Consider the following 25,753-nt stretch of genomic DNA (forward strand, 5'->3'; position numbering starts at 1 on the left):
TCCTCTCGGTCATGTTAAAACATTCCCAGCTAATTTCAGCACACAGATTGATAAAACCAGCTATTATCTATCATTTTACACGACAAATATGACAAGAAACGGTCCAGTACCCAAGTTAATCGATGAAGAGAATCGATCGATGCCACTTAGGACCCAATGCAGTGTTCAGTTTGAATTATCAGGCACTTTTAAGAAGAAGTTCATTGCCAGTTGTGTAGTTTTTTAAAGTGATTCTTAGAATTCCTTTTGTTTCAACTGAAAGTCTGACAACGGAAATGTTTAAAATATTGTCCAGGAAAAACCTACAATTCTATGCTTTATTGCAAAATTTGAGCGAACAAAATCGTGGTGCAAGCATTCACATGGTCTACTCGAAGCACCAAATTTGATCACTCGCAAATAAGCGTGTAGATTTTGACGTTTATTGTGACTGCGGGCACCGACGGGGTAGGGGTCCCTCAATGGAATTTTCATCAAGCGCTTGCGCAGCATTTTTCCCTCCACTTTGCCCTTTTGAATTCTATAGAAAGGAACAATGATGGCCGGTAATGTATACGCTCTTCAGCCGTTCGTCGGTCCGTCCGGTCCGTCGCCACCGCCGCCGCCGTGTAGCACTTTTTTCTCTTATTCTTTTTTTTATTTTATTTCAAGAGCCGCAGGCGAATAATGAACACACCGAGAGCGCGAATAGTATAAAAGATAGTGGTAACGAAACTCAATAAAAAAAATACGGATCTCGGGTGAAGGGCAGGACGAGGAAGACTGCGAGTGAGTCGTGCAGCAGCAGAGAGTGGAGTGGAGTGAGGAAAAAAAAAAGCAAAAATGAATAATGATGATGATGATGATGGCTTAGCGAAGAGGTAGCTATTATGGGTTGTTATACACAGCGTATAATTTGTAATTCATTTCACTTAGTTCTGTGCTTTGTTTTCCTCTTCTTGATCACTTGTTCGCTTCGTCTTTTTTTTGCGCCATTGTCGGTTGTGTGATGGTATGATCTTTTGCTGTTTGGTATGTTGTTGATGTTATTATTATTAAAATATTTCATTAGTTTCAAGCTACTGAATATTTAAAAGTGTTGATCTTTTTTTTTTGTATATTCATGCTCGCGAAGTGAAGCGACGCGAACGGCAGGCTCTGAAGTCTGAACTAACAGAAAAGAGGAGAATAAATGTAATCTATATTGTGTGCGAGGGGCTCTCCTTTACCCGTTCGTGGCTGGCTCGGTTCTGTTTTTTACGGCACCTGCTGTCTATTTAAGGCGAGCGTGATTTGAAATAATTAATAATGATGGGATTTGTAAACTTTTGATGGGTCTTTGAGAATGGTTAATTGAAATAGCTCTACTCCTGTTTTTATTTGTTGTAGCAAAAGAAGGCAGATTGGGGTTGGGAAAAGCACTCAAGACCAGTTTTATTGAGTTGTTAGAGCCGCTCTGAGCCGAACGGAACAGAGCAGGATCAATGCTGACAGTTTTTTGCCCACCCCTTGGCGGTGGTGGGAGTTGATTAGCCTGGTTTCGACCGGTGGCATAACAACTTTTGCAATTTAATGAGCAAGCTGTAAAATAAACTTCCAACAAGTCACGCAATCCGTCCGCCGCATACATCTTGTAAAGTTAACAGCTCTTGACAGCTAGGCGAGATCCGGTAGTAGGCGCTGGCGGCGGTGACAGGGTTGTCCACACTGCATTCAATCACGATAATACCGACCCCCTTACAAACCCACATCGTCAACGACGACGACGACGACGACGACGATGGGTTGTATTAGTTGCTCCAAACATTTCAATTCGCTCTCAATTATTCAACAATTAAATTTGATTGAAATAATTGATGTTAATTAATGGGCCAAAGTCAGTGAGCAGTGGGTAGCGAGCGAGACGATTGACGAGTGACGACTGCCTGGTCTGGTCTGCCACCACACATGACCTCACTCTCCCTGTCTCTGGCTGTCAGTCATGAACTAGTAGGCCGACTGCGACCGCATTTCCAAGAAACGCTTGCGTTCACTTTATGGTGTAATTTTCTTAATTATTTCCCGTGTTACACTTCCTTCCCATTACGATGCCATACGCGGACGAGGGCAAAATCGTCGTGTCCCCAGTTGGGATGTTGCTAATTTATGAGTAATTAAATCCAAATTAAATGTAATCACGATTGAAACCCGCTGAAATGATTTGTTTATCGTTATTTATTACACACAAAACACGACGATAAATGCTGTTGTACCCCCATTCCCATGAGAGACCGACCGCCGAGGGGTAAATCACGAAACGATGGCAGTTAATCATCGTCGTCGTCGTAACGTAACTGACGCGAAACATCATCATTATCCGTTTAGATAGAAACCGACGACCGCGGTTTGACTCCGCCGCACTGCATCATCGGAGGTGAAGTGTAAAATTGAAAGGTTAATTAATCGCATTCCACGTCGTGCTGCTCCGCAACACCGGTGCACCCCTCGAGCCGCGCGCTTGGCTTGCTGTGATTGCTGCTCACGGCGACACTCTCTTATGGCAACCGCCGCGTCTCTCTGTCATCATTCTCGTCATCGTTAAATCGTTTAGCGCGTTGCTAAACTGAATAAGCGGTAATTAATTGTCACTCACTCGAGTCGCCTACTTTAGCGCTATTCTGCTTTGACGTGCTCGGAACAGGTGCAGCTGCTACCAACCGGTAGCACGACACGGTAACTGACACCTCTTTTCTCAATCATAAATACACACAACTTCTGCTATAACTATACGAACTGTTTTAATCAGTTCTAATTACAACTTAATTTTACGACTTCCTTTCGCTTCGCATTCGTACGGGGCCGTATAAACCGCGCACTTTGATTAACCCCTCGTTCGTGCTCGCGCAGCTGTCAAACAACGTTACACTCTAAAATCAGCCTGCGGGTAAACATAAAAATAAACACATAAAAAAAAAAAACGACACGGGCCAATAAAAATTTGTTTTGTTTTCCTTTTTTCCCGAGCTTTCGGAGTCCTGTTAACATTTTTTACGACCAATGTTTTGCGGTCAAAATGGCACACTCGAATGGTGTGTGGCAATTATTTTACGACCTAGTCGTTCTTTGCTGCGTACGAGCTTTTCTTCCCCGTTTCGAATCCTAACTATCATCAAGAGTGTGTGCGGTGTTAAAAAGAGGACAACAAGCGAGGGGGAAGAAAACAACTACTTCAGGTGGCTAGTAGTTGTTCTGCAGAAAAGAGTTGTTAATTAGTTTTAAGTGCCCAACCTCGGGCAATAATCGGCATGTCTTCATTTGAAGAACAGTTCGGTGGGTACTACATGTGTTAAGGGGAATGTGTTCACGCACTTCTAGCTATTTTATGTGATGACTGTTAAATTTGAGCAGGTTAATGCTAGAAATAGCCTACGATGAAGTGATTGACATGAGTGCCTGGGACTTGGTAATTATGCCATTAGAAACTTTAATTAGTTAATTTTTTAACGTGTCTTTCTCACAGAATTTTACTCTAAATTGGGAAAATATATGGAATAGAATAATAAATACTTCAACTTGGTGTTGTTGTCAGGAACATATTCAACTACCGTGAACCCCCGATAATTTGATCGTTTTTAATCTGAGGACTTTTGACGTAGGATTACGTCTTTCGGCAACATATTGGGGGTGCAATTAAAAAAAAAAACCAAAATCGATCGCGTTACGAAAAGTGGTCAGGTTTTGACCACGTATAACTTTGTCTATAGCGGATGGATTTTAATTCTAAACAAGCTAATCGATTGGAAATTTGTCTACGAATCTGAATAAAATGAACACTTTATCAATTTTCAAAAGGTTACTATTAAAAAAACACAAACTTCCAACCAGGCATATAAAATCATTCACATTCATTTCATACATTCATTTACATTCATTTACATTCATTTGCCTCTAACTTTTTTCATCAACAGCATTCCGCAAAATAATGTACAGAACTTTTTTAAGTTTTGTTATTAGCTACAACTTTTGCTCATAACTCAAATCTGTATCTCTTATGCATCACGAACTAGAGCGGGCAGAACTTGTTACTGTTATTCTGTGAATGTAAAATACATTCACTGAAAAACAATAGTGGCTTCTGTTCGCTCTGGTTCGTCATGCATCAGAGATACGGATTTGACTTGTTAACAAAAGTTGTAGCTAATAACAAAACCTACAAAAGATATTTACATCATTTTACGGAATGCTGTTGATGAAAAAAGTTAGAGGCAAATGAATGTTAAAGAATGCATGAAATGAATGCAAATGATTTTCCATGTCTACTTCCAACTGTTGATCAAAATTATCATCGATTGCCTGCGACAAGCGCTTTCCCTAACACAGATTTCAAATTCGAATTCCATCCGGTCTCGCCGAACGGTGCTTATTCAATCACCGTGTGTGGTGATGTCTGCAGCAGCAGCAGCAGCAGCAGTGTTTTCGGCGCGTGACGCTGAACATTGTTCTCCAGTACACAACGAAAGACTGCCCGCAAGCAGCTAGCAGCAGCCCACATGAGCGTCCATTGACCGAAGAAGTAGGAAGAAGCCGCACGTTGCTGATCGGATTCAGTTGCTCGATGTGAGCCGCTGTGGGCCATCTATGCCAAGCGCGTCACCCTCGTTCCAAACAACATACAGCTCGCCAGCCTCATCCGAGTTGAACACCCTAATAGCTCAGCATTACTCAACCATCACGACAAAACGGTTCGTTTCAGGACCACTATAAATTATTGTTGTTTAAGAATTAATCTTCATAGAACGTTCGCTCATTTTGCTGCCAGCCACATCACCCCTAAAGCTTGTGATTGATTGCGAATATCTCGCAATTGGAAAATTTTAGCAAGAAATTCCTCCAATAAATTTTCGCTTATTTTATTATCTATTGAATAAACCAAAAATTCCGTACGGTTTTGTACACGAAAACGCGTGATTTTGGGCGTTTCCGTGATGGGAAAAAATTGGTTCCCTAACACAGTCGCCGAATATTGATACCGAGCACGTAATCCTACGTCAAATGTACGGTCATGTCTTGGATACAACCTCTTACTTTTTTTTTATTAAAAAGATGTTTAGCCTCGGGCAACTTTTTAGATGATCAGGACATCAACGTGAAGTCCACAGGCATACTAGTGCAGCGTAGTGATATAATTCTGAACTAAACTTGCCCACAATTTCGAAGACCATGGTCAGCGGAACAACATTTCCGAAGACGGAAACTTCATATATAGTCAATAGTCAATCTTAAGATATATTTTATGCAGGAAATTGACTTGCACATTAGCGCCGCACAGTGAAAAATTTCTGAACCACTGTTCTCTAACCAATCGGTCCTGGACCACTGTACAACTTTGCCGAAGGTAGTTACCTTCCATATGAGATATCCATGCCATCATCAAATGAAATGGAAATTTCCTGAAAATTAATGTAATTAGGGAAAGAACTCTTAAGATCAATATTCACTTAATTTATCGCGGAAATTTCATATACTTTTGGGTAAATTTTACTTTACCACCCTAAGCGGTCGTTGACCTGAAATTTTCGCTCCACAGTACTCAAGCGGTACCAAATCGACTCCTGATTAGCCTCCCAAAATTTGAATTCATTTGATAAGAAACTGATTTGGCACAAACCATTTGAAGTTTATATGAAAATTACTATGGGCAACCTGTATTCTGCAGTGTGACATAGTACCCATGATTTTTGTGCTACTAGGCGCCAGAAAATCCAGCGTTGCCTGCTGAACAGTTGATTGAGCATAATCATCAGACATCAGTGACTTGTTCCGTCTCATCCCGTCGTCCCCTATGTAACATTATCGTAAAGACTAAAACTAGCCAGGGTCTGCTATAAGAGAGGAGTGGACTGGCTGGTTTTGAGCCAAACGAACTGTCAAAGCCAGAGCTAATCGAGCAGCGCCTGATTACGTTGGCAGTGTTGCTAGAAATGACCAAAGCAGTTTGTTTTGAATCCGCTCTTCTTTTATACTAAACTAAAACCATTTTTTCGAGCAGTAGACGCTTGCTTAAATCAAAGACATCACATTAAGAAGACTGGCAACTTTGCCCGAATCCCGCAAGTGCTGTGCTTGGCAGTAACCCACACTGAACGAAAACATTCTCAATGTTTTGAATGATTATTGCATTGCTCGAGCCTCTTAACCATATGCTTTCGAACTTCGGATGATTGCCTTATAGGTGAATTCGTCATCAGCTGATAAGCATCTATATGACTGGCATCCAAATTAAGGATGATATTTATTTGAAAATTGGCGCTCATAGGACAAGAATTTAAGAATATGATGACTTGCAAATGCTTTAAATTAGATTAAAAATTCCATTGTTTATATTTTCATATTGAATATCCATAAACAGTCATTTCAACATGGATTCAAACATCGTTCTTCATCCACCACAAAATAGACAATCTTCGGATACCCCCTTTTACCAAAGTTCGTACCACCTCTGATAGCGATGATTATGTTTCCACCTCGTTTGTCAGCTCAGATCAGCAAATTACGTTCGATAGAATTATTTACATCATCGTGTTGGATGATTTGCGTTATGGGGCTGAACCAATACCATATTCACTTCAATTTGAGATGACAAGCATTACGTATTTCAACTGAGGTCCGTTCGTTTCTCCTATCAATGTTCATCCTGTATTCAAGGAACGTCAGCTTTCATTCGAAAAATCGATTTGAATGGTCTGAGGTTTCATTCGAACAGAGGATGATGTTTTGGTACAGTGCATAGAAAATGAGCAAATACGTAAACCTATCTTCTGAGGTTGGAATCTTTGCTATCAAATATATTCTTGATGTGTTGCCTTCGCTTAAACCCCATGTAGTTTACAAAACAATTTACCAAAATCGGGAAAATCTCAGAATAACGGGCTGTATGTAGAGTATGGTGGGGCAAAGTTCGACCTTAGTTGAAAAAAAATAATATTTCACAAAACTCCAAGCATTTGAAATCAAACTAGTTCCATTCTCGTTCAAAGTTTGCAACTTTCTCTTACAGAACTTTCTTTCAGTCCAGTCGTAGCTAGAATGATTTTTTCGGAAGAGTGTTCAGAATTAATTTTTACCCTACCTTACTCTACATTCATTTACAAATGAATGTAATTTTGGTAATCAATATTTAAGTAACTTTTATAGAAATTTGATGACCATTTACCAACAATCGTCATCTCACATTCGGGTAAATTTTACCTACAAGAGCAGTTTTATGAAGCGAACTCAAATTTGAGTAAATCTATTGCCAAAATTGGGATCGTAAATTCTTACCGTGTTCATCTAAGGCCAGTGTTGTTGATCAATAATAAAAAAAATACCAACCTCAATGCACCCCGAACTGTTCAACCTAAAGCTGGGCTTAGATGATTCAAGTAAATTGGCAAACTCACTTTAATTCAATTGGCTTGAAAAGTTGAGCTTGGTCCAACTTTGTTCAATTCAAGTGAGTTGATCAAATCATGGTTTCCACGTTCAATTCGCGTTCAAGTCAGTTGAATTCAACTGACTTGATCAATTGACTTGCCCTGTCTAAACCCAGCTTAAGTAATCGTTGTAAATAGCACTACTACATGTGTCAAATCTAATCAAAACTTCAGAATTGAGTCTTCATTGCATAACATTTCACTGGATCACAGCAAGACCGCCAACTTTCCCTTCAGGTTGGCGACTCTTCTTACGCCAGCATGTTCTTCGAAAATTGGCCAACCGACGGTAATGACGTTGTTAGGTAGGTTGGTTATGATAAGACAAACTTGAGGCCGGTTGTCCGTCCGCTACTTACTTACTTCAGCCCACTTGCAACACAAGATTACCTTCTGAAGGTGATGGCCGAAGACGGTACGAAGAGGACAGACCACCGTGGCTTAGTGCCGTTGTGCGGAATTGATCCCATGTGTTCCCGAATAAAATGTTGCGTTCATTTGATATTTTGAAAATGTCAGAAATCATTCATTCGTGACATTTTTCTTTCATACGTTTTCATATCAAACATCGAATATATTGTCGTTACAGCTGAAAACTGAAAAAAACCGACCAAGGAAAATCGATTTTACTCTCGCTCTATGCGTCCCGTAACCTCACTTTTTACCTGTTCAACCACTTTCTACACTACAATCGACAACTACATTCAAATCGGTCTCAAAATACATAGGGTCTTGTAGCTTCACTTATTTGTATCGATTTAAAAAAAACTTTGAGGTTAGGGCGACACCACTGACGTTATACGTCGGAAGTAGTGCGCATTATTGCGCATCACTGTAAACCATATGGAACGAGAGTAAAATCGATTTTCGCTGGTGGGTTTTTCCAATTTTCAGCATTGAGATTTGTTCAGCCAAAAACAAAACAAATTTTTAGTCGGGTCTACTGCATTCCTGTACACTGCTCCGCAAGCATATGACAGCAGCAGAAGCAGGCCGATTGCTACCCCAATATGATAATAATAGTAATCTGCTGTTCGTGGCAAGTTGCATCGTACCGGTTTGCACCATATGAAGAAGAAGGTAGACTAATAATGGCCTTTCTGGCAAAAGGGAAAGGGAACATCTTGTGCCAGTTGCTAAACCGGAGGAGGACCAACATGATAATCAGTCGGGACGATAGTGGCAATAATAGTTATGATTATACCGTGCCCATTACTCCGGAGAACGACGACTAATGACAATGTAAAATGGAAGACGCTAGCGACATCTCACGGCTGTCATCATTCTCCTCGTGCCGCTGTAAGCGTATGAATAAGTAATCAATAGGATCGTCGTGCTAATATGAATATCAAACAGAGGCAGAACGGGGCAACATCATATGTAATCGGATCTCAATATGGCAAACGAAATCCAAACAGATTATTAATGCTATTCACCAACGGCACACGTTTCCACTTCGTTCCACTATTGAATGATAATGTATTGCAAATGTGAGTATCGCGTCTACATCCCCAGTTCCCCTTGTTCCAGTGTTTGCTCTCGCAATATGGCATGAAAATTAAATTTACAAACCACCATAAAACTGTTTAAAAAGGTGAACAAATATGCAATGCAAACCGCGAGCTCCGCTGCACTCGATCGAGTTCTTGTTATGGGGAGGCTCCCTCTCGTGGCGAAAAAAGTGCTCAATCTCTAATTCAATATCTCGTTCCGGGCACCGAGCCGTCGTCGTCGTACTCAACGTTGTGCAGTGAACCAATTGATAAACTACCTTTGCAGCAGCAGCAACCGCTGCAGCCCCCTCGGGAGCCTGAAATATGCAAAAATGCACTACCATTTACGGATTCCCAAAGCGACTGCATAGCATACAGACCGGGATTTCGATGAAGTGCACAGCAATCGGATGCAAACATCCGTAAATCCTTTCCATATCCGATTGGAAATCCCCCATTCCCTGTCCTTTCCCTCCGCCGATCGGTTTTGTTTGAAATCCTACACCGACGGCGAATGAAGTTGATACGTGCGGACGAACGAGGGGCTCACCGAGAGCGAGAGCCACATGATGGTATGCATAAATCGAATAACGAAACCATTATTATTCAATGAAATTAATATTTATGGATTGAACGAAACCAATTTACAAATAATAATAGCTCGGTTTTCCAATCGCTGCTGCTCCCTGCCAGCGGTTGGCTGTTTGCACGCGGATGGGGCTGGACGAGATCTCTGAAGCGGCGGTCTGAGCCGCCTCCGGGGGGTCGTTGATGCTTCCCATGTGTGTGTGCAAGAGTTGTCAGGGGGAGGAAGTGGGGGCACGTGTGGTGGTTCTAAAAAGAGAATTGAGCTTTCGGGATTAAATATTGGTTGATTGGCTCCGTAAGGTTTGCAAGAATGAGCATTCGGTACAGTGGTTCAATCCAAAATCGGTATTTATAATTTGAACTGACTTTGACTTTCCTAGTTTCAATTATCTGAGTCCATGAGTGAAACCAAAGAAGGTTGGTGTTTGGCAACACTGTCAATAAAATCAAGGCAGGCGTTGCGTAATCCAAATGAAATGTTCGCATCCAAATCATAGTCGCAAATCGAGTTCTTGGTACGATCTTATTCGTTAGTTGTAGAGCAGATTCGTGAATTTTAAACCCATGAAGGGTATTTATTTATTTCGATTTCTATTTACTCTGAATTATAATCGAGCTTGAGCTTGAGCTTGAGCTTGATTGACCGCCCACGGTTGCTACTCTGTTACTGCCAGATCAGCTGTAATTACACAGAGAACCAATAGACGATGCTTGGGACTAGCAATCATCCTCAATGTGTAAAAACTGGTGATCTTAAATTAGGCAATACCAGCGCCGGCCGCGCCCGAACACAGGTCAAGAAAGGAATGGGAAGGATTGTGTTGACATGACACTCGCTTTGATGGAAGCCGAGAACACCTCTGCACTTCCACGAGTAATCACTGGGATGTTGGATAAGAGGGTTGGGTTTGCAGCAGGGTTCGTTTTGGTAAACGATAAGCTGAATTGATGTCCTAACGATCATATAACGCGAAGGAGCTTGGGACTAAACCCACGGTCTTCTGCTCAGTAAGCAAAAACGTTTGCCACTAGGCAGACGAGCACCTTTTTAATCACCGAGTTGCTGATATTACCATGTAGTCATATTAACAAATAAAACGATTGACGAATCTTGAATGTGGATTGGCCTGAGATTAGACTCATGATGTTCTGCTCAGTAAGCAAAAACGGTTGCTCTAAGGCCACCGAGCCCCTCATATCACATAATACCGTTGCTCAAATTTGTGTATCCATTCAAACCCGGAACCAACGACAACAACGAGTTTCGCAAAACACACGATACACAAGCGATTTTACCATAAATCTCTTTGATATGTAAGGACCTGGGACCGCGTTTTTCTGCTCAGTAAGCAGGCCACTGTAACCGACGATCTTTCAAATCCGAAAACTAAAAACTACGAAAAAGTACTTAGGCCTTCATTAAGTTCCACTTTCACGCGACGTTCAATGACAGGGTCCTATCCAGGATCACATCTGAAAAATCCAAATCTGGCCAACGCCCACCTAAACCTGTTCTAATCCACCTGAAATGACTAACGAGTGGCAGACTGTGACTACCCAGCCATGCAATAATCTCATTCCGTGCCTTATGGCAACTTGATGATTCTATTGCGCTCATCTTTTGGCACCACCCAGGGGAGACTTGGTCCTGTACCCAATGCTTAACTTATCTCCATTCCACTCAGCTACTCGCAATTTCTTGTGATATAGTGGGCGGAATATTATTATATGAGACAATTCAATGCAGACGTCTTTCCAAATTTGGCAGATCGACAGGTAATCGGTGAGTTACCACGATAGTTGCTATTCAACAACTCGACAACGTCCCATCGTCAACGACTGCTATGAGAATTTCCCATTGCAGACGCCAACGAAATGACGTCATCGAGCTATCGATCAACTACCCTGGTTATCGCCTGGTACCTTATAGCACGATGCTAGGAGGCGAACCGGAAGAATCGATGAGCTACCTCTCCCCCTCTATTTACTCTGAATTATAATCGAAGGCTTAAACCAAAGTTGAATAATCGATGATGGGTCGATAAGATTTTAAAAATTCCGTAACATGAGGTAACTTTTGACTTTAACAATTTCGGATAAGTATGCAATATTGCTGTAGAAGTTTCATGTTTGGATAATCAAGATTGAGCTACAATAAAAAGCCAGTTGGTGAAAATCAAATAAAAATTTAAACTGGATGGCTGGAAAATATTTAAATTTTCTCATAATAAGTCATGTATCCTAACCAGGGCTGTGGAGTCGGAGTTTGAATCGAAGACGGAGTCAGAGAGTCAGAGAGTCAGAGAGTCAGAGAGTCAGAGAGTCAGAGAGTCAGAGAGTCAGAGAGTCAGAGAGTCAGAGAGTCAGAGAGTCAGAGAGACAGAGAGTCAGAGAGTCAGAGAGTCAGAGAGTCAGAGAGTCAGAGAGTCAGAGTCACAGTCAAAGTCACAGTCACAGTCACAGCCAAAGTCACAGTCACAGTCACAGTCTGAGTTGCACGCATTTTAGAGTCGAAGAAAAAGTACCTACTGTTCTGTAAAAATAATTTGTAACTATTAGGTCCAAGTTCAAGTTTTTTGGCCGTTTCGATTGAATTTGAAAGCCTATCGTGAAAACTAACATGAACCGTCTAAGCCCAGATGTACTGATGAAGCCTTTTATGACTAAGGTAATTTTTGTAATTTAAAAGCCTGGAGTGAAGGTCATGTATGGCTTTTGTATAAAGCTATTTTTGGTGATTGTTGGGTAGTTTGGAGACTTTAGGCCATTTTTATGTATTTGTCATTTGCAATTTGGCAATTTGTCATTTTTGAAGATATTCTGGTTGATTTTTTACATTTTTTAGTTAAATTAATAACTCCAAAACGAGTCATTTTAGTGACTTTGTATCTTCGGCAATGTTTTTTAATAAAAAGCGCCATATTTTGGTCACTAAAGATTTGTACTAAACTGCTATTCAAAAATTAGTCACAAATAAGAAACTTTTACGAAGGCGTCAACATTGTAGCTGCCTTAGTTTTCAAGGTATTCAAGGTACTTGCCTACTGCGTTCTCTTCAATCAGTTCTAAAATAAACTTGAATTACACAAAAGTTACAAGGAATTCCGTTCTTAAATATAGTCTATACAGGGTAAATGATGGCTTCGGCACCCATTCACAGTTTTCGGCTATCAACATTTATACGGTAAATTTCACTGTATTTTCTCACCAACAACACTGATTGTATTTAAATGATTCCTTGGTCTTTCAGCTGCAATCTGATTACGTTTTTACGACTGAGCAATCCTGCTATGCAACGGTTTTCTTCAAATGGACTATACGTACCACAAAATACTGCTTATTTAGAGTTGCCGATAATAGAACAGCTGGTTAACACGCAGTTCAAATGGGAAGGTTGTTGCCGAAGAAAAAGAGGCTGCCGACAATAGTCACACTCACCTGAGAAGTTTGAAGCGTTGTAAAAACGTTTCCAATCCGTTTTGGACAATGCTGTCGATTGAAATTGATAGAATAGCAAGCAGCAGATAAATGTAAACACACAATCCCGTCATTTGTGTACGAAGTTGCTAATAGTAGTGCTGAAGCTGCTTAGATTGACGAGAATACGTAAATTCTCCTATATCCAGTATTTAATAGGCTCTGAAAATTCTAAGGGGTGATTTTGTGCGACTACGTAGATATGAATTTTGCAAATTACGTCAAATTTAATGGTCTTTGTTAAATATCTTTGAAACGATGCGTCAAAACAGGGTAGTGTCTTCGGCAAAGTTTCAACTTTTGTTGGAATACGTCATTAAAAAATAAACTACTTTTGATTGACTTTTGACATAGTTAAGTGTAAAAAACTGGTTTTTAGACATCACATTTTAAAAATAAATATCTTGAAAATTAAAGGAGCTTCAATATTGGCGTCTTTGTAAGAGTCTAATAAACAACTTTGTCGAAGACATCAAATCTCCAGAATGAATAATTAGAAAGATACATTTTGAATAGCATTTTAGTACAATATTAGTACAATTCTTTTTTGAACAAAATATGGCGCTTTTATATTAAAAAAAAACCTTTACCGAAGGCACAAAGTCACTACACAGCTAGATTGCATTCCTGGACCACTGTGGATTGGTCATTTATAGCGATTTATTTGGCATTTTTTAAGCTTGTTATGCAATTCTAGGGCATTTTGTTGTTTTCAGTCATTTAGGAGATACTAGGCCCTTTAAAGTTATAGCTATATTTGGAGTTTTTATAAAGCTTTTTTTTGTTGATTCTTACCTATTTTGGCCTTTTTTGAAGCCATTGGAAAATGCTAGCGAATTGTTTGCGTTTTAGAATCATTTAGAATTCTTTGATTGATCTGAAAAATTTAGAAGATTCAGGGAATAAAAAATGTATATCAGAAAATTTACCGGAACATTTGATCAATTTAGAGAAATTAAGGTAAGCATAAAAAACTTCAGGGCTGGACTTTCCAGGGAAAATTAGTGATTTAAGGCCAACTTCCGTGAGCGTTTATAAACTTAAGGAAAACTTAAGAACTTAAAGGCAATTCAATCAATGCCAGTAAAATGGTGGGTTCTTTTAAAAAAAATACTAAAATATTCAATATAGAGAATTTTAAGGAAATTGAGACATATTTTGGGCAGTTTTAAAAACATCAGGAAACTCTAGACTGTTGAGGAAGTTATGAATTAGTTTCGATAATTTGAACTTCAGACAAATCTTGAGAACTTCAGTGAAAATCGTAGAACTATATTAGCTATTTCGTTACGGGACCTTAAATGAGATCCTGTAATTTCAGAATAACTTCGAAAACTTCACAAAAGTGATCGTCAGAAACATTTCGAGAACTCCATAAAAGTCTATGGAACTTAAGGGAAGATCCGATAACTTCAGAAACTTATAGGGACATTTCGGGAGCATTTTAAATAAGTTTAGTAAAGCTCCAAAAACAAGGCGATTTTCAGGGGGGTTCAGTTTCATTAGTGTCACTAAATTAGCGGGAAATTTCAAGAAGTTCCTAGATTGAGATTGTCGCATCAGTCCAGAAGCTCACGGAAGCTCAAACATTTTTAGAACAGTTCAATTAAAATCAGGGAAGTACAACAAGCTTCATAAGAACTGCAAACACTTTAGAGAAGTTTTGAGAACTTCAAGAAAGGTATTGATCTCGCTACAAAAAAAAAACTTCAAGAAAGAACAGATATCCTCAGAGCAGAGATATTCCAGAAATAACATAAATTAAAAAAAATTGTTTTGAGAAATTCAGTGAATTGTTAAAACTTTAGAAAAGATTCATGATCGTTAGAAAAATTGTGGAAATTTTAGAAAGTCCAAAAAAGTTTAGAGAAGTTGAAAACATTAATGAGAACTGCAAAATAACTTCAAGGCAGTTTTATTAACTTCAGGAATATTTTGGGGACTTTCAAGCTGTTCTGAAGACCTCAGACCTAGTCCATTACATATTCAACGGAGATTTCTCATGAAAATTTGCTTGAAGTTACTAATATTACGCTCGTATTCTTCCGAAACTCTCATGGAATTATTTCAGAAATTCACATGGAACGCTTCTCTGAATTCTCTAAAAAAATATTACAAGAATATAGTTAGAATACTTCTCGCAATTCCATTGAAATATTCCTCAAAATTTCGTTGAAACTATACACCGAATTCAATTTTCTTTTAATTTTCCTAGGAATTGCCTTGAAAGTCTCTTCAGTAAGAAATCTTATGGAAAGAATCTCATATTTTTCATTGAATTCATTCAGATTTCCAGTTTATTCTCACTTGGAATTCTACTCACATTGAAAGGCTCATAAGAATTCATTTTCATTTCTCCTCACAAATTCCTTAGATTTCTCCCCTTAATTTGTTCGGCAATCTCTCCTGGAATTATTTTCCGAATTTCTTTGAAGATCTTCTGGAGTTATTCGCAGATTTAATTGTAATCCTTCTCTTAGCATCCCCATCACCCGCTAAGTATTAACTAAACAATATGAGGACTTATGCTCCGATTTCGTTGTCTTTCACTAACTTCATGTAATTATTCTCAGACTGCCTTTGAAATTTTCCTCTGAAGTTCAGAGGAGGAGAAACTCCTATGAATTCCATGCTCATGCTCATCTAATATTGCGTTGGAATTTAAATTAGTAGATATGATCTGCTATTTTCGCATTGTTTGGCTATCTATTTTACATTTGTTAACGTTTTTAAAATCGACATCAAATTGGCCGTAAAAGTTATGGTACCGTTTTCGAATAACTTCTGAATTTGTATGATAAAATCGAACCACCCTAGCCCCTGGGCCGGTGCGATGACGATGACGACGTGTGGGCACATTGCAACCGCAGCAGCTCCGACAACCGACGGTTGAACAACGGCTGGAGCAGGGAAGCAAAATACAACATACACGATTTGATTTGCATCGATATCCAACCGAGCACGAAACCGTTCCGTTTTCCGTTCCTTCCTGTGCCCCCTGTCATCCGTCGCACGGCTCAGCTCATGTCGCCCAATGTTCATAAGCATAATAATATTAAATATATACATAAAATCAGATTAGTTTATAACAAACCGACGAACAAGAGGAGGGCCACAGCACAAGCACAAGCCAACCACCGACAACCGAACGAAGAGGGACGAACGAACGATCCTAGGGGACGGGAAAGGCTCATTTCTGTATCTACCATACGGACGACGAAGACCCGGCTCGTTCAGTGACTCTATTTATACGGACACGGATCCGTGGGGTGCACTTTGCTGCTGCACGGCCTCATAGGCCAGGAAAGATGGTGCACAAATATGCATAAAACGACAGCTTTAACGCCATAAATGTGTGTATGTACGAACCTACTCGTTTGTTTTATGGTCACGCGAGTGGTTTGACAACGATCTTGTTGATAAACCGCAGCCCATGCATGGGTATTAGGCTGTACACAGAGTAGGTAGGTACCATACGTGGTGTGGTAACAACGCAATCGGGCATCGTACCAGGCAGTCAGTGGCGGCACCCGAGGCGGCCACCACAGACAGCCATGCCGGAGAGCGCGCGGATTGGACATAATAAATTCAGTCCCCTTTCCGACCACAGGTTATCACCGTCGTAGCAACCCGTCGTTGGATCGAAGATCATGCCAAAAGGCGATCGCGTGAATGCATAATAAATTTTACCCCCTCTCCCATCGACTGCACATCGACGAGCAGCGAACGACGAGGGGTGATTCGATAGCTATCTTGCTCACGCTGACTTTCTTGATGAAGCGAGTTGATCGCTGCGAGACAAGAAAATAATTAATTTATGTATAAATTACCCTTTCACGGGTTGCAGTCAGACTCTTTTGACATTATCGATGGGGTCCCACCTGTCAAACACGCTGTTGGCCAACAAAGCGGCACGGATTTCACAAAGTGGTCGCACTACGGGTAATCACATTAGTTATCGATGTAGCGACCAGTTTTCTGCTTGGCTTACAACAGACGTAAAAAAATATTAAGCTAATGGATTCGCTCGAAGCGCTTGGCTTATCGGTGCCTTTCAAATCGGTAGTCACAACATACTTTAGCTTTATAGCGCACGGTCGCCATGTTGCTGTCCGCCACGACGGGCTACTGCGTTACTTTGTCGTCAAAGGCTGGAAGAGTTGCCAGTGTGAGTGGAAAAAAAATCTCCCACCTCAATCACCGAAACCCATTTCCATAAATCATCGCTCAATTGAACATCCAATTGTCTGTGACCGCATCGCAAACGGAATGTGATAAAAGCTACTTATACACACCGTTTCATTTTTTAGGCCCGCGTTTCATCGCGCCTGATTGGATTACAAAAGGTGTCAAGTAATTTGCTCCCCCCCCAAGTGTTGTGTGCTCGCTGTCATTGTTGTCGCATTTTTTTTATTCGCCCCGTCCGCAGTCCGATAGAAAACGAGGGGACAGCCAGTAACGCAAATTTAATTATAACCTATCGCACACCCAAGCTTGCCGTTGTCGCCTCTGCTGCAGATTGTAGATTTTTATCCGGTTGTCGATGTTTATATGAAAATTAATCGTAACAATTAATCAAATATGCAAATTTATTCCCACTTTGCCCGCTCGCTCCCTACATCACGTCGCCCCTCAAGCGCATTTGTACCGCGCGCATTAGCCTACTCATTTTACCTTGTAATTATTATAATGAATGGATTATTTCTCACTCACCCGCCTACTTCGGTGTCGCCGCCGATTGCGGCTTTCCGAGAACGCGCCGGGGTAAATTAATTCAAAATTAATAAATATTGATTCCACAACTCGAATGACGAAGCCTACCCTCTACCTACATGCACATGCACATGCCTGCCGAGCGAGAATCGGATTAAACGCTGTTTTCCTCCCCCCGATGGACCCCTCGTCCATGTGCGACTGCATTCATTCGCCATGCACGAGCGCTATCTGTTTGCAAATTGATTAAATCAATAATTTATGGCAATGCCGCGTCGCTCCAACGACATATGTAAATTTACACTCCAATATGTACTCTATCCTCTTTTAGACTTAATACACTCAATAAAATGCGTAGATGAAGCACCACCGGTGATCAATTATTAATCTGTACACTTTGTTTTTCTCTCTCTCTCTCTCTCTTCTCGGCAGGGTTCTGATGGAGGGTCAGTCGTATTTGCATCGACACCACAGACACAACCGTCGCAGGCGGTGCCCCCGGTGGCGGCGGCTCCGAGTCCTGCGGCACCACGCAAGTCGGACTTCCCTCCGACGGGGCTGCCGCTCAGCAATGGACCGCTGGCGGGACTGGCCGGCAGTGCCAGCCCGGTGCCGGTGCCACCCGGAGTCAGTGCGGGTCCTGCTCCACCGGCACCGTCCCCAGCGCCAGCGGCGCTTCCACCGCCCAGCCTGCCACCGCCTTATCCTACGACACCAATGCAGGTGAGTCAATCGATTCCAAAGAACGAGGTTAGGTTGGGGACCCTTTTTCTGCGTGCTAAAGAGGGCGGCTCGGCCAGCTTTGAGCCGTATTGGTGATGATCAATCTTCGATTGCTAATCGGAATCGCAACTTTGTATGGATTAGTTTTGCTAGCTGGTCACCCGCCATACGAGTGGTGAACGATATTTTGGAACAGAGTATGATCATAGAGGTTCGCGTTTGACAGAAAATTGGTTCTACTGTCTCCTCTTCTTCTTAAGTAAATATGTTCAAGATTATGGGACTATATTAGCTTTTGAGCCTTCAAAGATTTAGATTTTTTTTTAGATGTAAGCGCATATAGGAAAACATTATTATTGTTTTGTTATTTCGTCATTTTTGGACCCCCTATCTGCAACATTCATCTAAATGGGAGCCTTTTTTTATTAAAAAAACAACTTCACAGAAGGACTATGGTGATAAAGTGGCAATTTATGGGTCTACAAATGTATGTCCCCCCAACTGGACTGAACCTATAAGTCCTCCGATGTTGACTCTCTGAAGTTAACCTAAAATACATTTAAAGCTGACTCATATGGGTTCTGAAGTTGATTCTCAGGCCAGGTCCATTTCCAAAGATACCGTTTGACCAAACTCTAAGGTCTTGAAACTTAACTGTGAAGCCTATAGAGTTGACCGAAATGACGTCTGGATTTGATTCATAAGGTCATTGGAGTTTATCAAGATTTTAAAGCAACCTAATTAATGTTCTAAAAGACCATGATAAAATTTAAAGTGTTACTTGGGCTGTTCTTAGTCCGTAAGACCTTGGGCTAGACTTTCAGTACTACCAGAAGCTCTGTGGCGTTGATCAAAGAAATTTGACCCATAAGGACAAGGACTCAAACTGTAAGGTGTCCGAAGTTGTAACTGTAAGGCCGTTAAGTTCATCCCATAAGGTCTCCAAAATGGACTTTTTTTGTAAGTTTTGAATGTCTTAAAATGTTGTTAAAAACAAAAACTTTTAAGCATTTTACCACCTTAGACTGCACCATATTTGAGGGCATAACTTAAGATTTCTTCACCAAAAAATAAATAAAATTACTAAAGGGGGTCTTTAAAAAATTACAATTTAACTACCAAACACGATTTTACAGTAATTTTTCTCTCAGTGCATTTTTTTCGGTTTGACCATACTATTACCTACAACTTCTCCAACTTCTCTCACGACGAGCAACTGATTCCGATCAATAGCGGTCCGGCTTTTTCCTCCTTCTATGGATGCTCATGTGGGCTGCAGCTCGCTGCTTGCAGACAGCCTTTCGTTGTGTACTGGAGAACAATGTTCAACGCCACGCGCCGAAATCACTGCCTGCTGCTGCAGCTGATGTCGATGACCGGACATCACCACACACGGTGATTGGAACTGAATCCGACCAGCGGTTGAGGTCAGCCTTGGTAGCTAGCTGCTCGCGGGAAGCATTTCGTTGTGTACTGGAGAACATCACCACTCACCACGTGGTGATAGGATAAACACCGTTTGGTGAGACCGGATGGAGTTCAAGTTTGAAATCTGTGTTAGGGAAATCGCTTTTCGCAGGCAATCGGTGATAATTTTTACTATCATAGCAACAGTTGCACATTCGTGCAATTTTCAATAGTGACATTTTGAAAAATGAAAACATATGCGTAGAAATATTCCAGATCGATTAGGGATAAAATTATTGAAATTGGTCCAGGGGTAGCTGAGATATTAACGTTCAAAATCTTTCATAATTGTGTTACATGTTCCATTTTCGGTTTTCACAAAGTGTACCCCCATATAGAATTCACAGACATAGTCCTACGTCAAAAGTCCTCTGGAGAAATCTGGAGTTGGCTTATGGCGTTGATTCTAGAGATATCTGCTCCTGATAAGATCTTTGAAGTAAATTCAAGAAATCAAGAGACATCTGTAATTGTAACTAATGCTACATTAATTGACCGATGAGCCTGGACTCTAGATATCTTGACTTAGCTCGTAGACTGAACTTGAGCCTTTCATGTTGATTCTAGAGATATCTGACCTAAAATGACCTTAGATATAACTCAGTTTTTCTCAGAAGTTTGCCAATAGATTGACCTAGTCTGAGACGGGCCCGGGCCCATGCCAAATAGCGAACAAATTTCAGATTTTACCTATCAGAATTATATAGAAATTCGCATAATTGTTCGCTTGGTGCAATGAACCAAGTCTGTGCTGGAATTCGGCCATTTTGTCTTTCGCATAATTTTCGAAAATGGCTCATCTAATCGAAATAACGGAAGCAACTTATAGGAAACTGGATTGCCCTTTCAGGAAAAAAATCACTCTGAAACAGTGTTGGTAAAATCATCAATCAAATTATATTTTTCCGCTATCATGCGCTCTCAATAACGCGAGATATTTGAACAAATCATCATGCTTGATATTGATTTTACTAGCTCCTTCGATATTCCGAGACTATTCACAACATGTAAAAAATTAAGCTGAGAGTTGACTCGACCCAAAAATGACTCCGTTGCACATCGTTTTCGTAGAAAGAGAAAGTATGGTTTGCTATCTCTCTTTACTCTTCACCGATGGACGAAGCTACGGCTGCCAGCAGTGACGGTAATTTCGTGTCGCGTTCGGATGTAAAGCAAACATCATCATAGCTGGTGAGTTTTGTTGATATTCGTAGCTACGATATCGGATTGCAGGATTTGCAGATAAGACATATCAGGGTAAGTTCCGATGAATTGAAGAAAGTTTCATTAAATTCTGTTAAAATTGGAGAACTCGGGAATTTTAGGAAAGTCCAGAGAACTCCAATGAACTTTAGGAAACATCAGAAATATTTTGGAAAAGTCAATTTAATGGTTTTCAGGACTGTTCCGAATACCTTCAAAGAAGATTAGAGACTTTCTGGTAGTTTCGTTATGATCAAGGAAATTCCGAGTACTTCGAGGATGATCAAAGAATTTCAAAGCAGCTCCATAAACTTTAGGAGAATTGCAAGACATTTCAAGGCATTCCGAGGATGAGAAGTGCATTTCAGGAAACTTCAGGAGCATTGTTGGGTCTTCATGGATGTTTTATAAAAATAAGGAAAATTGCTCAGAATCATTAAAACATGTAAAGAACTTCAGGGAGTTTTGTGCTAACATCCCCAAGAACTCTCTTTCTTATGGAATGTTTCCCCAACTTCTCCTTGAAGTGTCTTTCGACTGATCCGTAAGTTCTCTGACTTCCGACTTTCTCCAGAAGTATCTTCCAATATACCTTAGGAAGTTTCTTCCAGCGTCTCCAGGAAGTTTCTTCCGTCTTCTCCAGGAAGTTCAGTTAAACTTCTACCAAATGTGTCTCCCAGAAATTCCGTCTTCCTCTGGAACTTTCTCCATAAGCCATTCTCGGAAGGTTTTTTTTCGGTTTGTATTGGAAGGTTTTCTGAACTTCTTCTGGCTTTCCCTGAAAATGGCTACTACTCCTGGAATTTGTTTCCTTCCTCTGGATGTGCCACCCGTTTTTTTTCGACAGCCCTTTTAAATTTTCAACAGAATTTTCTCAATATTTGTCTTGGAAGTTCCCCGGAAGTTTTTCCGACTTCTCCAGAAGAGCTACTTTATTCTTTCTCTGGAAGTTTTATCGGTTTCCTCCAGAAGCTAGTTCAAACATTGTCCGGAAATTTCTTCCGACTTCTCCTGGAAAGCAAATTTTCCGCTCTTAGTCCAAAAGTTTGAATATTCGGCATAAAAAACGGCAGAAATATAAGATCAATTAAGATAACATACCGATAAATACCGATTTTTTTTAAACTTGTTGATACTGATAAGCTGGAAACACTGGTTGAGCCGTTTCCGTGCTATTATTTATTGAAAACAGTGTTGGGAAAATATCAAAACATCCAATCTCACGAACGCCCAAGATCACGCTTGATTTTCGTAGACAAAAATCAACAAGCAAACAACTGCGGTTGATTTTGTAAGCTGCGATATCGCAGCTCGGAATATCAACCTCACAAAACTCACCAGCTGCAAATCTCAACAAACTGTGGTGAGATTGAGTTTCACGATTTTTGCTTTACATCCAAACGCAACCGAAGCTTCCATAACGGTTGGCAGCAGTCACTTCGTGTCTGCCATCGGTGAAGAGTAAAAAGAGATAGCAAACTATACTTTCTCTTTCTAAGAAAACGATGCGAAACGGAATCATTTTTGTGTCGAGTCAACTCTCAGCTTGATTTTTGCACGTTGTGAATAGTCTCGCAATATCAAAGGAGCTTGTAAAATCAATATGAAGCATGATATTTTTCCAATATCACGGGTGATATTGAGACTGTATGAGAGCGGAAAAATATCAAATGATTGCTGATTTTGCCAACACTGATTGAAAAATATCGAATACGCCGTTTTGAGAATCAGTCGTGAGTCAGCATGTAAATGCATTTGCGATGTTTTGACTATTTGCTCGAAACTTACCAATTCAAAAGGCAAACTGAAGCATGAAGACATTTTTTTTTATAATTTAAGCATGATCGCTATCAGCAAACACAAATCAAACAATAACTAATTCGGACAACCATTACACATTCGAAGGCTCTAATTGTGCATTCAAGTCGTGTTTCGAACACGCATATCTGATCAAATAGCTCCGCAGTGCAGTAAACTAGTTCCGAGCCTCGAATTGCCTTTAATAGCTCAATTACAGTCGAAAACAACAACTTGCCACCAGTGCCAGTAGATACTAATCTATAACGAACTCGTCAACCGAAAGCGACTGAACAATAATAAACGCACACATAAAATGTATTCCACATTCGTGTTTCGACAGCTCCGATGAATAAATAACACATTATATTGCTGCACGTAGGAGAATTCACCCACGGAATTTTATGATATTTCTGCTACGTGCCGAAACTGGAACGCGCGCGCAGAACTATCTCGGTTCGTAAAAAAAAGGCGACCCTATGTGTTTGCCGTTTTCAGTACCGCCATTGCCGCCCGAAACGATCGATCAGAAAAAAGAGGCTATCATGTTGCTAAGAAAGTTTTAACAGTCCGATAATAAAGCGACCATCACCAGAACAGGACCTTGGTTGGTTTTTACCGCCTTTCGGAATCACCTTGGATACGAATTAACCGCAACCAAAGTGTGATTTTAGTGCAAGTGGCCTGGATGAGATGATGATGATGACGACGTTCAACCGATTTGTCTCCGACGGTTGAATCGTCAATTTTATTACGAATCCGTTTGTGGGTTTCAGTGAAAGCGCCATGTCACCATTTCGTCTTTTAGAATTGAGCACAAAGAGTACGAGTAATGCCCCAAATAATAACCGCCAGTGCTGCCACCTACGTCTGCAGTTTGCACACAAGCAGCAACTGACATCAACTTGCCAACTTGACTTCCAATAAAAATCAAGTTTTACTCGGGTACCCTTTCCGAAGCCGACATTGTGATTCAATCTGCCCTCGAAAATCCGACCGCAGCACGGATTGTAAAATCCAACGAACAGCGATTCCCAAATCCCAAGCAATGATAATTAAATCGAAAAATTTACGATTATGTCTCAACCCCATTCGCGAACGGTCGTCGAATCTTAAATCGAAATCGTAATCGACCGAACGCCCCCGGAGGCTAGCGGCGGACGGAACAGGTCCCATCGGATGGCCCGGGATGGCCTGGGATCAAGTTACGGGCGCTGGGTCTGCGGCACCTACTACAATTCAGCAATAAACGTCGGTTTAAATGTCGGCGTAAACGATCAAGATGACAATTAGGCAGCAAATTAGGCTCCCACCCTGGCAACAGGGCAGGGCCTACTCACTACTATAAATGCAAAGCACGATGAAAAAAGAAGAACAAAACAGCTTGCGCCAATTGGTCGTATAACTCCCTGCCGCGATTGCCGATAACGATGGGCGGGTTGTAAAAAAGAAGAAGACAAAAAAAAAAATGAATCGTTAATATTTTATGCGAGTTTTATCTGTTTTCATGAGCGCGGGGTTATGTCGTTGGTTGTAAAAAAAAAAGGTGAATGCCAAAGAAGGCCGATGTTGGATTAACGGCTCACCATACGTATACGCACTATTGTGTTGTTACCCTGTGAGTGATGAATATCTTCGGAACCGGTTGTCGGACTCGGACTCAAATAAATCAGACTGCTTGAGTGGTGCGCATTGTGAAATAATCAAATCAATTAGGCACTGATTTAGTGGCCCATCTAATCAAAAGATAATAAGCGAGTATACAGAAACGAGCATACACATGGTTAGGCATAATGGACATAAATACATTGACGGATAATGGAGTAAGGCAGGCATACAATGACATGGACTCATTACCCCAAATGCCATTATCTCGAATGTCTCATCATAATCCCATATGACCAATTACTCCGAATAGCCCAAAATGACTCATTGATCAGGAAGAATTCAAAAGATCTCCAGCTAATCAAGGATTTCAGAAAAGTCCTGTGGATATTCAGGTCGATCAAGTACAGCGAGCGAGACACCTTGGTTGAATATTTCAAAGCTTTATCTGTTGCAAAAGGTCCAAGGTTCGTTAAAATCAACACTTTCCACGAAATCGACAATTTTTCGAAAACTGATTTATCCTCCACTGGCGGAGCGACATCTGTCGGATTTGGTGGTGGAAAGTAATACTCCATTTTCATACTTTTTCGGTTCTGAATATGCACTCTGTTTGGAGAGCTATTCACTCCCAAATAGTGACAAACACATCCTGCGATGTGAGAAATCGAAAACAAGTTCAATAGAAGTCATATTGAGTGCCCAGGAACACTTTGGCCACATCCGTACAACCACAGCACCGAACTGGAAGCAATGGTATCATGATCCAATAAAACGCTTATTTACTTTTTTGAATTGGTTTACTGGTTGCGGAGGGACGGCCCGAACATGTTCCGGCGATTACTGGTTATGATTCAAGATTCGACCTGAATTGTGTCAAACACATCATGTGACACATCAAGGTACATGAGAATTCGAAAACAAGTTCAATGGAAGTCATATTGGGTGCCCAGGACCACATTGGACACATCCAGATATGTTACGAATGCCTGCAAAAATTTCACCATAGGTGAATAAATTCAGGTTTTAATCTTAAACAAGGTTCAAAATTCTCGACATTTTTATTCAATCATGTTGAAACTTAATTTTTCAAAAGAGATAGCTGCATTAAAAACAACGGCCACAACCTTTACAAAATTATAATATTTAACATATTCTACAAAATGGCAATATTGTAAATTTAGTAAATTTTCTAAATTTAGTAAATTTTCTAAATTTAGTGAATTTTCTAAATTTGGAAGATATACGAAGAAT

The 25,753-nt window shown here is 40.6% G+C and overlaps 1 protein-coding gene across 9 annotated transcripts in view; it reads left to right on the forward strand.

Annotated features, from left to right (window-relative positions):
- Positions 1-25,753, forward strand: part of tay (tay bridge) — a 489,253-nt gene that overhangs the window by 451,188 nt on the left and 12,312 nt on the right. For 8 of the 9 annotated variants that reach the window (XM_065221307.1, XM_065221308.1, XM_065221311.1 and 5 more), the window contains exon 4: positions 18,137-18,427. The exons of the other annotated variant lie outside the window; for it this stretch is intronic. In XM_065221307.1, the coding sequence (XP_065077379.1) occupies positions 18,137-18,427 (291 nt within the window). The remainder of the gene's footprint in view (positions 1-18,136; positions 18,428-25,753) is intronic. 9 annotated transcript variants of the gene reach the window in all.

Source organism: Ochlerotatus camptorhynchus, unplaced genomic scaffold, assembly GCF_037179485.1.
Source record: "Ochlerotatus camptorhynchus isolate MF236.1 unplaced genomic scaffold, CSIRO-AGI_Acam_v1.1 ptg000141l, whole genome shotgun sequence".
Classification (NCBI taxonomy): Eukaryota; Metazoa; Arthropoda; class Insecta; order Diptera; family Culicidae; genus Ochlerotatus; species Ochlerotatus camptorhynchus.